Raw genomic sequence first — 15,142 nt, 5'->3', positions numbered from 1 at the left:
TAAACACATGGGTTGTGTTAGGGTGGCTAAGAGGAAGAGCAGGTGCATGTATACTTGCATGTACACCAATGCTAGGAGTTTAGTAAATAAATTTGATGAATTTGAGGTATTGCTCAAAACATCAAAGGCAGATATTGTTGGGATTTTAGAGAAGTGGTGTAACACAGATATAAGGAATGCAGAACTGGAATTTGGGGAGTACAACATCTACAGAAAGGATAGACAGGATAGGAAGGGGAGAGAGGTTATGCTATTAGTTAAGAAACAAATAAAATCCAAGGAAGTGAAGCCAGTCGACATCGCTGGACAGTGCAGTGTTGAGTTATTTTCGTGTGACATAAGCATTGGGAGATCAGAATTGAGAGTAGGAGTGTGCTATAGGCCTAATGACTCTGATGAGTATAATAAGTAACTGTACAGAGAAATAGAGTGGGTTAGTAAATTAGAGAGTCTTATAATGGGGGATTTTAATTTCATAGATATTGACTGGAATTTGGGGGCTGGTCACTCACACACTAGCAAGGCTTTTGTGGATTTATTGGATGATTGTTTTCTACATCAGCATGTTTGGGAGGCAACTAGAGGGAGTAATACTCTTGATTTGATTATCAGTAGTGATTCTTCATGCATTAAGAATCTGCAGATAAATGAACCACTAGGTGGCAGTGATCACAGTGTTCTGAAGTGGGATTTACTCAAAGAGGTAACTACCATTAGGGGTAAAGGGAAGGGTTATTGCTTTCGTAAAGGCGACTACGATGGACTGAGACAGTATTTAAATTCTATACAGTGGGATCAACTGATGATGTTACCAACAGCAAATTCAAAATGGGAAGCATTCAAAGAACTTATCTTGGACGCTACTAGGCTTTACATACCAACTAAGAAATATTGTTCAAGGTTTAGGCCTAAATGGATGTCAGATGAACTAATGAGACATATGGCAGAGAAGAAAAATGCATGGGATACATACAAATTAACACGTGACACAGAAGCCTATGATAGATACAAGTTGATCTGTAACTAAGTTACAAAGGATGTTAGGCAGGCGAAGGCAGATTATGAGAAATCCTTGGCAAGGGATGCGAAGAAGAACAGCAAAGAGTTCTTTACTTATGTAAACTCTAGAAGGAAGGGATGAATCAGATTGGTCCACTTGATATCGATGGGTCAACTGTTCATGATCCTGCTCAGTTAGCTATCAAACTAAATGAATATTTTGCATCGACATTCACATATGAGGAGTTATTCAGCAAGAGGAATGCCAGAGGTGTATTCAACTCTGGCAGTAAGCTAGAGAATCTTGTAATAACTGAGAGTAAAGTGAAGGAGAAATAGTTGAAGATAAACACAAGAAAGGCACCTGGGGTGGATGCACTCAATCCAGTTATATTAAAGGAGGCAGCAAAGGAAGTAAGCAAACCCTTAGCCATAATTATGAGAGCTTACTTGGAATCAGGGGAGGTACCCATGGACTGGAGATGTGCAAATGTGACCCCAATTCACAAAGGAGGATCAAAGGCTGACACAAGTAATTATAGACCTGTGAGTTTAACTTCTGTTCCAGGAAAATTAATGGAGGCACTGGTTAAAGAAGCACTGCAGGATCATCTAGACAAGACTTCAGTTATAGCTCAGACACAGCATGGTTTTGTTAAGGGGAAGTCTTGCGTGACCAATTTGATTGGATACTATGATGCAGTCACAAAAGAACTGAATGCAGGGGGAATAACTTTGATATTATATACTTGGATCTTAGAAAGGCTTTCGATACTGTTGCACATGGAAGACTGCTGCACAAATTGGAGCAGTGCGACATTGGAGGCAAATTGCTGCTATGGATAAAGGGGTGGTTGAGGGGGAGAAGGCAGAGAGTGGTAATCAATGGACACTGTTCATTGTGGAATAATGTTAGTAGTGGAGTCCCTCAGGGTTCAGTATTGGGTCCTTTATTGTTTTCTGTATTTATAAATGATATTGATGATGGTATATCAAGCTTAATGTCCAAGTTTGCAGACGAATCGAAGGTTGGCAGGGTTGTCAAGGACACTACTGACACTATGCTACTGCAACAGGATCTGGAAAGGTTGAGCAGATAGGCTGAGAGGTGGCAAATTAAGTTTAACATTGACAAATGTAAAGTACTACATATGGGAAACAGCAACCCCAGAGCAACGTATCAACTATGTGGTACTACACTGACAGTGGTAGAGAATGAAAGGGACCTGGGGGTGGTTGTGCAGGCAGATATGAAGTTCTCTGAGCAGTGCAGACGGGCTGCAAGAGTAGCTCATGGTGTATTGTCAATGATAGATATATAGGAATTTTTCTAGCAGGGATAAGGATGTGATTATTCCCTTGTATAAGGTAATGGTCAGGCCACACCTAGAGTACTGTATTCAGGCCTGGAGGCCTCATTTCAAGAAGGATGTAGAGCTCCTGGAACGAGTACAGAGAAGGGCAACAAGATTAGTGAATGGGACAAAGGGGTTCTCTTACGAAGAAAGGCTTAAGTTTTGCGAATTACAGTGTCTGGAGACTAGGCACCAGCGAGGTGTACAAAGCATTGAATGGTTTGAGCATGCTCAATGCTGATGGGATTCTTCCTCTTGCTCAGAATAATCACCTGAGAGGGCATAAATTTAAATTGAGGAAAGACAGATGTAGGATAGATGTACGGAAATTTGCCTTTAGCCAGCGGGTGGTTGGTAGGTGGAACAGACTTCCATCCCTTGTCGTGGAAGTTGATAGCCTAAATAAGTTTAAGGCTCAGCTGGACAGGTATTTCGAACGAACAGAGGGGTGAAGTGGAAGTGGTTAAGTCAAAAATTAGCATTAGCATTAGTAGAGGAATTTGATTCAAGAAAGCAAGCTTATGCAGCATCAGCCAAAAAAAAAAAAAAAAAACCCACTTCCACTTCACCCCTCTGTTCGTTCAAAATACCTGTCCAGCTGAGCCTTAAACTTATTTAGGCTATCAATCTCCACCACAAGGGATGGAAGTCTGTTCCACCAACCAACCACCCGCTGGCTAAAGGCAAATTTCCGCACGTCTATCCTACATCTGTCTTTCCTCAATTTGAATTTATGCCCTCTCAGGTGATTTTTCTGAGCTAGAGGAAGAATCCCATCAGCATTGAGCATGCTTAAACTATTCAAGGCTTTATACACCTCTATCAGATCACTTCGCTGGTGCCTAGTCTCCAGACACTGTAATTTGCAAAACTTAAGCCTTTCTTCGTAAGAGCACCCCTTTGTTCCATACACTAATCTTGTTGCCCTTCTCTGTACTCGTTCCAGCAGCTCTACATCCTTCTTGAAATGAGGCCTCCAGACCTGTATACAGTACTCTAGGTGTGGCCTGACCATTGCCTTATACAATGGAATAATCACCTCCTTATCCCTGCTGGAAAAATTCCTGTATATCGTTGACAAGACACCACGAGCTACACTTGCAGCCCGTCTGCACTGCTCAGAGAACTTCATATCTGCCTGCACAACCACCCCCAAGTCTCTTTCATTCTCTACCACTGTCAGTGTAGTACCACAGAGTTGATACGTTGCTCTGGGGTTGCTGTTTCCCATGTGTAGTACTTTACATTTGTCAATGTTAAACTTCATTTGCCACCTCTCTGCCCATCTGCTCAACCTTTCCAGATCCTGTTGCAGCACCATAGTGTCAGTAGTGTCTTTGACAACCCTGCCAACCTTTGTATCGTCTGCAAACTTGGACATTAAGCTTGCTATACCATCATCAATATCTTTTATAAATACAGAAAACAATAATGGACCCAACACTGAGCCCTGAGGGACTCCACTAATAACATTAGTCCACGATGAGCAGTGTCCATTGATTACCACTCTCTGTCTTCTCCCCCTCAACCACCCCGTTATCCATAGCAGCAATTTGCCTCCAATGTCGCACTGCTCCAATTTGTGTAGCAGTCTTCCATGTGCAACAGTATCAAAAGCCTTTCTAAGATCCAAGTATATAATATCAAAGTTATTCCCTGCATCCAGTTCTTTTGTGACTGCATCATAGTATCCAATCAAGTTGGTCAGGCAAGACTTCCCCTTAACAAAACCATGCTGTGTTTGAGCTATAACTGAAGTCTTGTCTAAATGATCCTGCAGTGCTTCTTTAACCAGTGCCTCCATTAATTTTCCTGGAACAGAAGTTAAGCTCACAGGTCTATAATTACTTGTGTCAGCCTTTGATCCTCCTTTGTGAATTGGGGTCACATTTGCACATTTCAAGTCTATGGGTACCTCCCCTGAGTCCAAGGAAGCTCTCATAATTATGGCTAAGGGTTTGCTTACTTCCTTTGCTGCCTCCTTTAATATAACTGGATAGATCCCATCCACCCCGGGTGCCTTTCTTGTGTTTATCTTCAACAGTTTCTCCTCCACTTTACGCCCAGTTATTTCACGATTCTCTAGCTTACTGCTAGAGTTGAATACACCTCTGGCATTCCCCTTGCTGAATAACTCCTCATGTGTGAATGTCGATGCAAAATATTCATTTAGTTTGTTAGCTACCTGAGCAGGATCATCAACAGTTGACCCATCAATATCAAGTGGACCAATCTGATTCATCCCCTTCCTTCTAAAGTTTACATAAGTAAAGAACTCTTTGCTGTTTTTCTTTGCATCCCTTGCCAAGGATTTCTCGTAATCTGCCTTCGCCTGCCTAACCTCCTTTGTAACTTGGTTGCATATCAACTTGTATCTATCATAGGCGTCTGTGTCATGTGTTAATTTGTAAGTATCCCATGCATTTTTCTTCTCTGCCATATGCCTCATTAGTTCATCTCACATCCATTTTGGCCTAAACCTTGAACAATATTTCTTAGTTGGTATGTAAAGCCTAGTAGCTTCCAAGATAAGTTATTTGAATGCTTCCCATTTTGAATTTGCTGTTGGTAACATCATCAGTTGGTCCCACTGTATAAAATTCAAATACTGTCTCAGTCCATCGTAGTCGCCTTTACGAAAGCAATAACCCTTCCCTTTACCCCTAATGGTAGTTACCTCTTAGAGTAAATCCCACTTCAGCACACTGTGATCACTGCCACCTAGTGGTTCATTCATCTGCAGATTCTTAATGCATGAAGAATCACTGCTGATAATCAAATCAAGAGTAATACTCCCTCTAGTTGCCTCCCGAACATGCTGATGTAGAAAACAATCATCCAATAAATCCACAAAAGCCCTGCTAGTGTGTGAGTAACCAGGGAAATTAAAATCTCCCATTATAAGACTCTCTGATTTACTGGCCCACTCTATTTCCCTGTACAGTTCCTTATTATACTCATCAGAGTCATTAGGCCTATAGCACACTCCTACTCTCAATTTTGATCTCCCAATGCTTATGTCACACCAAACTGACTCAACACTGCACTGTCCAGCGATGTCGACTGGCTTCACTTCCTTGGTTTTTATGTGTTTCTTAACTAATAGCATAACCCCTTCGCCCTTCCTCTCCTGTCTATCCTTTCTGTAGACGTTGTACTCCCCAAATTGTAGTTCTGCATCCCTTATATCTGTGTGACACCACGTCTCTGATATCCCAACAATATCTGCCTTTGATGTTTTCAGCAATACCTCAAATTCATCAAATTTATTTACTAAACTCCTAGCATTGGTGTACACGCAAGTATACCTGCACCTGTTTCTATTCTTAGCTACCCTAACACAACCCATATGTTTACTTGTACCACAATGGCTCCCAGCAGTCTCTGAAATACCACGCATCTTGTTTTTCAGGCTTCTGCTCATTCTAATAGAAGCAGTGCAAGAATCTCTTTCACCTCTGTCAGTGGCTACTGTCAATCTATTGGTCTTTGTCTCCCACCAAGCTAGCAGTTTTCCGACCCACCTAACACTGCCTCGATAGCATCAGCAAATATTCCTGCACCCTTTCTATTTAAGTGTATCCCATCCCTGTAGAAGCAATCTCTCCTGTTAACAAGTACAGTCCAGGCTGAAATAAATTCTACCCCTTGAGCCTTACACAATCTTTCCAGGGCCGAATTGATCGACAAGGCTCTCATCATATACTCCCTCCTATCGTGTCTGGGCAGAATTGCAGACACTTTCAAATTCAACCCTAATTCTCGGCTTTTGTTCAACAGTGACCTTTACTTGTTAAGTAATTCTGCCGGTCTCCTACTCTTAATATTATTAGTGCCAACGTGTACAACTATATCACCTTTTGTGCCCTTAAAAGATGATATTCGCTCTACAACGTCATCAACCTTTGCCCCTGGCAGACATACCCTGGTCCTGTTACACTTATCTTTTTTACAAAGCATGTTCCCCGTTTCCCTGACAATAGAGTCACCAACAACTACTAGTTTCTTCGGGACCAGCGCATTCTGCCTTGGGGGTTGCCTCTGTGTCACGCGATGCCCAAGTGCAAGCTCTGGCGTTGATGTGGGCAGCTGAGAGCTTGATGGGCCCCTCAATTTAGTTTCTTCGAGGGCATCCACCCTGTCCTTCAAGCTCTCATATAGGCCCACAAGAACGCCGAGTTGTTGCCTGATGTCGATACACTCCTTGCATCGCGCACAGACAAAGACATCCCCCGTGGCAGTATCATGTCCCGTACCCGATTGCTCTGCAAACATCAAGCAAACAGTGCATTTTATAAGGCTGTGAGTCAGAGGACAACTGCCCCCCTCAGTTCTGCTCTGAGCCACAGCACTTCCATTAGCTTGAGCCTTTTGCTTTGCTGCTCTGGTCTGAGTCATGATTCTATTAATTTATTAATTAATTATAATTAATTATGTTAAATATAATTAATTATATTACGTTTGTAATCTAAGTCGTTATATGTATTTATTTAAACGTACAATTTAACTGCTATCGAAGTTCAACTAACGCTATCTAGTACGGTATATAACTATCGTATCACAAAGGCGGGAAATTTACGAACGGTAGCGGAGTTGAAACACGTGGAAACCCTTACCGATACTTTTATGCAATTACAAGGCCGAGTAAAGAATAAATACACCAAATTAATCAGAAAATCACAAAATAATGTTATACTACTAAATTTAAATCAAAAGTTTTAGAAAAACAATAATTTCAAATCAATAAATAAGAAAAATCCACTTAGCGGCTTTGAACACGACCGTCTCTAGTGGCCTCGTCAGCAGACCCAGCTGGTTATTTTTTATTTATTTATTTTACTTTATTTTTTTTTGGCTGATGCTTCATAAGCTTGCTTTCTTGCATCAAATGCCTCTACTAATGCTAATGCTAATATGGTGCAAGGAAGCCTGAGGCTTATGCTGCACCAGCCAAAATAAATTTCTGAGTTACCCTGAAAGAAAGAGAGAGGAAGTCAGAAGTAGAAGGCAATCACCAAGGAAGAGAAGAATGATGATACCCTACTCTGGATCCTGGGTGTGTCAAGCCCATACTCACCAGATGTGAGCCCCTGGCATTGAGTCTTATAATCACATTATAATAATTTGTGTTATATTCTGAAGTAAAGTTACAAATGTCAAGAAAGCACACAAAAGAAGCAGAAATAAAAAATGATAAAAGAAAAATTTAATTTGCTACTTTAGCCGTTTGAGGTAAAAGGGTGGAAAACTTTTAATGGTAGTGTGATGACTTGTAACATCATAGTACAGAAGCATATATGGACATAAGCACTGGATGCATTATACGGTATGTATGAAAGGATGCAAAAGAGGACCTCAAAACTAGCTATGGAAACAAAGAGATATTCTTATATGAAGAGAACTTGTAGAAAGTTAAAAAATTTTGGAAATTATGTTTCTTTAGCATTAGTAAAGGCATGTGATGAAGGAAAGCAAGCTTATATAGCATCACCCAAAAAAAAAAAAAAAAAAAAAAACCCCTTCTCATTTCACCCATCTACTCGCTCCAATGTTTGTCTAGTTCTGCCTTGAATCTATTATATCCTGGTATATTATCCTGGACATTAAGCTGGTATATCCAGCTTAATGTCCAAGTTTGCAGACGATACGAAGGTTGGCAGGGTTGTCAAGGACACTACTGACACTATGCTACTGCAACTGGATCTGGAAAGGTTGAGCAGATGTGCTGAGAGGTGGCAAATGAAGTTTAACATTGACAAATGTAAAGTACTACATATGGGAAACAGAACTCCCAGAGCAACGTATCAACTCTGTGGTACTACACTGACAGTGGTAGAGAATGAAAGGGACTTGGGGGTGGTTGTGCAGGCAGATATGAAGTTTTCTGAGCAGTGCAGATGGGTTGCAAGAGTAACTCATGGTGTATTGTCGATGATATATAGGAATTTTTCTAGCAGGGATAAGGAGTTGATTATTCCCTTGTATAAGGCAATGGTCAGGCCACATCTAGAGTACTGTATACAGGTCTGGAGGCCTCATTTCAAGAAGGATGTAGAGATGCTGGAACGAGTACAGAGAAGGGCAACAAGATTAGTGAATGGAACAAAGGGGTGCTCTTACGAAGAAAGGCTTAAGTTTTGCAAATTACAGTGTCTGGGGACTAGGCACCAGCGAGGTGATCTGATAGAGGTGTATAAAGCTTTGAATGGTTTGAGCATGCTCAATGCTGATGGGATTCTTCCTCTTGCTCAGAATAATCACCTGAGAGGGCATAAATTGAAATTGAGAAAAGGCAGATGTAGGATAGACGTGAGGAAATTTGCCTTTAGCCAGCTGGTGGTTGGTTAGTGGAATAGACTTCCATCCCTTGTCGTGGAAGTTGATAGCCTAAATAAGTTTAAGGCTCAGCTGGACAGATATTTCGAATGAACAGAGGGGTGAAGTGGAAGTGTTTATTTTTTTATTTATTTATTTTATTTATTATTTTTTTTTTTTGGCTGATGCTGCATAAGCTTGCTTTCTTGCATCAAATGCCTCTACTAATGCTAATGCTATTTAAGCCATCAACTACTACGACAGATAGAAGTTTGTTCCAGCAATCAACCACACGCTGGCTAAAGGCAAACTTTTGCACAACTATCCTACAACTGTCTTTCCTCAATTTGAATTTATGCCCTCTCAGGCAATTATTCTGAGCAAGTGGAAGAATCCCATCAGCATTGAGCATGCTCAAACCATTCAAGGCTTTATACACCTCAATCAGATCACCTTGCAGGTGCCTAGTCTTCAAACACTGTAATTTGCAAAACTTAAGCCCAAGAGCAACCTTTTTTTCCATTCACTAATCTTGTTGCCCTTCTCTGTACTCTTTCCAGCAGCTTTACATCCTTCTTAAAATGAGGCATCCTTCTTAAAATGAGGCCTCGTTTATTGTTTCATAAAGTAGAAGGTACAGATTCCAGTACCTACCAGTGCTAACAGTGCAGCAGTAGTAGATTCTAGATTCTAGTAAATTCTAGATTTGTTTCTGTAGCCAGAAACAAATCTAGACTATAACCAAGATGGACAATTTTGTTTTTCTAAAATTTTCTTGCTGGATGTTTCTAGATTTGTGATAAATCCAGTCTTCTGGCCCAGAAGTGGGTTAATAATTCAGTAGTTGTGAATAACAGATGATCAACAGAATTCTGTTCGTCATCTTTCATTTACAGCCATCGACATTATCCACAGAATTCCAATTTATCTGTTGATCATTATCTTTGTCTCTGGAGTCCTAAAAAAGCTTGATGGTAAGAAATTGTAGGATTCGTGGGTTCTCTAATTTCATGTTGAATTTGATATGTAGATTGTGTTTTGGAAGTTATCAAGGATGTCCTGGTTCCAAAATACTTTTGGATATTGTCTGCAAAGTATGCCAAAATTTTTGGACAAAGGAATGTATTCTATAAATTAATTTTCAATAGAAGTCATAAATACTTCTACCTCAGTATTCTTTAGGACATCAATGGGATCGGGGGAAACGATTATTAATAATTTTTAACTTTTTGCCCTGAAAATAGGATTCGTCACAAATCTAGAAACATAGCCAGAAAGCCTATTTTTAGAATTTTGTTGCTTCTGCTTCATGAAGCAAACTAAATTTGAATATGACACAAATGGGTGCTGGCCATAATCCTGACAAGCTGTAATACCAAAATATAATAATACTTGACCACCTATAATACTAGGTTTAAAAATTCTAGGAATTAATAGTTTTTTTTTTTTGTTTCTTTTTAGATTATTTTTCTCATTTATTTGGATATTTCCTTTTGAGAAATCTGTTGAAAAAGGATTACATTAGGTAGGACAGACCTATATAAAAGTGTGTACAAGATAAAACTTTTCAGTGTTAGTCAACCTTCTTGTTCAAATGGATGAAATTTGTGAAATTGTTCCATCTCAAAAAGGGAACAACACATTAACATGTGGATATTTAATGGTAAAATATAAACATTGCAAGAATATTTACTATTGGTGTTGTGAAAGAAGAAAATCAGTAGATTGTAAAGGTAGATCAATGACAAAATATTTGAATAGGCAACATCATCTTCAGAAGTTTGTGAATCATAATCATGCTCCAGAATGAAGTTCTGCTGCTACAAAAATCATTGGGCAAATTAAGATGCATGCAAAACAAACAAAAAATCTGCCTTGTCAGATTATTCAAACCAACAACATTGCCATCTCTCAACAGTTTCAGCTGTATATACTATCAAAAAACTCTCTCTGCAAAGAAAATAAAATGGGTGAGAAGAAGCTGAATGACTGGTAGAACTAGTCATTTGGCTCCTTCCTGTAGCAAATCACTGTGTGAAATTGACATTCCAATTGCTTTGTGTGAAACACTAAATGGTGTGTTATTTCTGGTTAGAGATTCTGTAGTGAGAGAGGAAAGAATTTTGGTTTTTACAAAAAAAGTAAATGTTCAATGTTTATTGCAGGCACAGTATTGAATTATGGATGGTACAGTCAAAACTGTTCTCAAAATGTTTTAACAGCTTTATGCACTGGTTGGTTCTGGGAATTACCAAATTTTGATTTAGCTTAAGTGTTAAAGACTAGCAAGAGTGAAGAATATAAACGTTTATTTCAAGATTTGATTGACTTTGCTGAAGAAAATGAAATTGAACTGAAGCAACAGACAGGATTAACTTATCTAGAATTGGCTGCAATAAACACTTCTAAAAGTGAATTTCCTGATGTTTCAAATAAAATTTGTTTCTTTCTTTCAGGGGGAGGATGGTTGGAGAAAGAGGCAAGCAAGTGGATTAGAATCTGGATATAGCATGCCAAGGCAAACAAATGATGCAGCATAGTTTGATGCTACATCATTTGTTTGCCTTGACATTTATTCTATCTGATTAAATTTCAAAGCATTGAATGCTCTGAAACTCAATTTGCCAAGAGTAGTTAGTAATGTGATTGAGTGGTTCGAAAACAATTATATTTTTGGAAGAATAAGATGGTATTTGTGTAATGGTACTGCTGTTCGTGCCCCACCATTGTTTCCACAAATTTTGTGGTCTGTATATGACTCCATAGAATTTGGAGTCATATACAGACCTGTAGCAAATCACTGTATGCTTGCATGCATCCAAAATATCATGAAGCTTGGCACAGAAGATGGGAGAACATAATTGGACAAGGATATATTGGTGTCTACAGTATCATCAAAGAATTTCAGAAAGAACAGCAGCAGGTAGATAAATAAGTTGAATGCATACTGTGCAGCGTACCCTGTATAAAGTGGAAGATGACAATCGATCGAGAAACAAGAATTTTTACAGATGTGAATGACCATGAAAATCAACCTGAGATGGGATTACCTTTATGGAATTGCTCGTGGCATTGCATTCTAATTAATAATATTAAATTTAGCAAATTACAATTATATATGTTATTCAAAAATATTATAATATTATTAAATATTATGAAAATATTAAAAATATTATTATATTATTTATTTATTTTTTTTTTTAGGGCTGGAGGATTTGAAGATGATATTGGTACATATAGTGTTGTTGCAGGATTATGGAATGCAATGTATTCGCTGGGGTAAGTAAAAAAAATTAAATATAACAATTCAACTATTAATATGCTTTACTTTTTAAGTATATACTAGAAAACCCAATCTGCTATGCAGACAAATGCAGCCAGCCATATGTAATTCCCAAAGAGCAGTGAGGGGAAGGGTAGAGTATGGAAGAACTTACAATATGAAATTATAAGTTCAACAACTGAAATTAACATCAGAATGAATAACAGGTGAGTGATTAATATCAAAATGATTAGTGAGCAGATATTAGAAAAGATTTCTCATTAAAAAACCCAACCTGCTTATTCATTTTACTGATGCCTCTCAGAGCCTTAAACACCTCAATCAAATCTCCTCTAAGGTGTCTAGTTTCCAAACTCTGCAACCCACATATTCGAAGTCTTTCTTCATAAGGACGCCCTTTTGCAGATCTCACCAGGCGAGTTACCCGTCTTTGCACCCTTTCAAGAAGCTCGATGTCTTTCTTTAGGTGCGGTCTCCATACTTGAACACAGTATTCCAGGTGTGGTCTAACAAAAGTCTTATATAATGGGATTATCACGTCCCTATCTCTACTTGCAAAAGTTCGATAGATCATCGATAGGACACTATGAGCCTTCCTTGCAACCTGTTTACAATGCTCAAAGAATTTCATGTCTGACCGTATCGTAAGACCCAAGTCCCTTTCCTCCAGTACTGGGTTTAGTTGAACTCCACCAAGTGCATAAGTTATTTTGGGATTACTGTTTCCCAGGTGTAATACCTTACACTTTGTTGGATTAAAGCATAGCTGCCATTTTTCTGACCATTCCTGAAGTCTATCTAGGCCTCTCTGAAGAAGCTCAGCTTGACAGTGATCATTAACTACTCTACCAATTTTAACATCATCTGCAAATTTAGACATCACGGCTTCTATCCCTTCATCGATGTCATTTATGAAAATTAAAAACAACAGTGGTCCTAATACTGATCCTTGGGGAACCCCACTTCTTACATCAACCCAATTTGAGGAATAGCCATTTATCACAACCCTCTGCCTCCTGCCCTGAAGCCATCCTTCTATCCATCTAAGGATTTTCCCAGTGATTCCAACCTGTTCCAGTTTATAAAGCAACTGCTCGTGTGGGACTGAGTCAAAAGCTTTGCTGAAATCTAAATAAACAATGTCAAAATTATTCCCTAAATCCAGCTCGTGAGTGACCCTTTCGAAATAGCGAACCAGATTTGTTAAACATGATTTTCCCTTTACGAAACCATGCTGAGTATCCTTGAGAATTTCAATTCGATCCAAATGATCCTGAATTCCACCCTTGATCATTGCCTCCATGATTTTCCCTACTACTGAAGTCAGACTGACAGGTCGATAATTTACCACTTCACTCTTAGAGCCACCCTTATGTATAGGGAGATACATTGGCACTTTTCCAATCCAAGAGAATCTCCTCAGAGTCTAGTGATGCTCGCATTATTATTATTATTTCGTATGGCAAAATGAGGATACATTTGTATCCTCATTTTATTATTAAAACAATATTAAAAAATATAAATAAATTACAATAAGCCTAAAAACAATATTTACAGAGAAAATTATAGATAACATTTTAATGAATTAAAATGTAATGTCCAGTTTATTCAGCCAGTTGATAGCATCGTCAGTAACACTATGTAGATCTTGGTTGGGTTCTTTAAATCTGCTGGCGAGTCTGCTGCCGAGGCTACTACAGACGGTCATGTTCAAAGCCGCTAAGTGGATTTTTCTTATTTATTGATTTGAAATTATTGTTTTTCTAAAACTATTGATTTAAATTTAGTAGTATAACATTATTTTGTGATTTTCTGATTAATTTGGTGTATTTATTCTTTACTCGGCCTTGTAATTGCATAAAAGTATCGGTAAAGGTTTCCACGTGTTTCAACTCCAGTACCGTTCGTAATTTTCCCGCCTTTGTGATACGATAGTTATATACCGTACTAGATAGCGTTAGTTGAACTTCGTTAGCAGTTAAATTGTACGTTTAAATAAATACATATAACGACTTAGATTACAAACGTAATATAATTAATTATATTTAACATAATTAATAACATAACATAATTAATTATAATTAATTAATAAATTAATAGAATCATGACTCAGACCAGAGCGGCAAAGCAAAAGGCTCAAGCTAATGGAAGTGCTGTAGCTCAGAGCAGAACTGAGGGGGGCAGTTGTCCTCTGACTCACAGCCTTATAAAATGCACTGTTTGCTTGATGTTTGCAGAGCAATCGGGTACGGGACATGATACTGCCAAGGGGGATGTCTTTGTATGTGCGCGATGCAAGGAGTGTATCGATATCAAGCAACAACTCGGCGTTCTTGTGGGCCTATATGAGAGTTTGAAGGACAGGGTGGATGCCCTCGAAGAAACTAAATTGAGGGGCCCATCAAGCTCTCAGCTGCCCACATCAATGCCAGAGCTTGCACTTGGGCATCGCGTGACACAGAGACAACCCCCAAGGCAGAATGCGCTGGTCCCGAAGGAACTAGTAGTTGTTGGTGACTCTATTGTCAGGGAAACGGGGAACATGCTTTGTAAAAATGATAGGTGGAACAGGACCAGGGTATGTCTGCCAGGGGCAAAGGTTGATGACGTTGTAGAGCGAATATCATCTTTTAAGGGCACAAAAGGTGATATAGTTGTACACGTTGGCACTAATAATATTAAGAGTAGGAGACCGGCAGAATTACTTAACAAGTACAGGTCACTGTTGAACAAAAGCAGAGAATTAGGGTTGAATTTGAAAGTGTCTGCAATTCTGCCCAGACACGATAGGAGGGAGTATATGATGAGAGCCTTGTCGATCAATTCGGCCCTGGAAAGATTGTGCAAGGCTCAAGGGGTAGAATTTTTTTCAGCCTGGACTGTACTTGTTAACAGGAGAGATTGCTTCTACAGGGATGGGATATACTTAAATAGAAAGGGTGCAAGAATATTTGCTGATGCTATCGAGGCAGTGTTAGGTGGGTTGGAGAACTGCTAGCTTGGGGGGGAGACAAAGACCAATAGATTGACAGTAGCCACTGGCAGAGGTGAAAGAGATTCTTGCACTGCTTCTATTAGAATGAGCAGAAGCCTGGAAAACAAGATGCATGGTATTTCAGAGACTGCTGGGAGCCATTGCGGTACAAGTAAACACATGGGTTGTGTTAGGGTAGCTAAGAATAGAAACAGG

At 39.1% G+C, this 15,142-nt stretch overlaps 1 protein-coding gene across 1 annotated transcript in view; it reads left to right on the top strand.

Moving 5' to 3' along the window:
* The window catches only part of LOC150077726 (MFS-type transporter SLC18B1-like), a 296,012-nt gene that overhangs the window by 230,116 nt on the left and 50,754 nt on the right, over positions 1–15,142 (top strand). Inside the window, exon 11 of the mRNA XM_090385228.1 lies at positions 11,874–11,948. Within this exon, the coding sequence (XP_090241354.1) occupies positions 11,874–11,948 (75 nt within the window). The remainder of the gene's footprint in view (positions 1–11,873; positions 11,949–15,142) is intronic.

Source organism: Mastigoproctus giganteus, chromosome 11 (assembly GCF_048544385.1).
Source record: "Mastigoproctus giganteus isolate SK-2022 chromosome 11, ASM4854438v1, whole genome shotgun sequence".
Classification (NCBI taxonomy): Eukaryota; Metazoa; Arthropoda; class Arachnida; order Uropygi; family Thelyphonidae; genus Mastigoproctus; species Mastigoproctus giganteus.
Note: the sequence above shows the minus strand (reverse complement) of the source record. Positions and strands in the feature narration are given on the sequence as shown.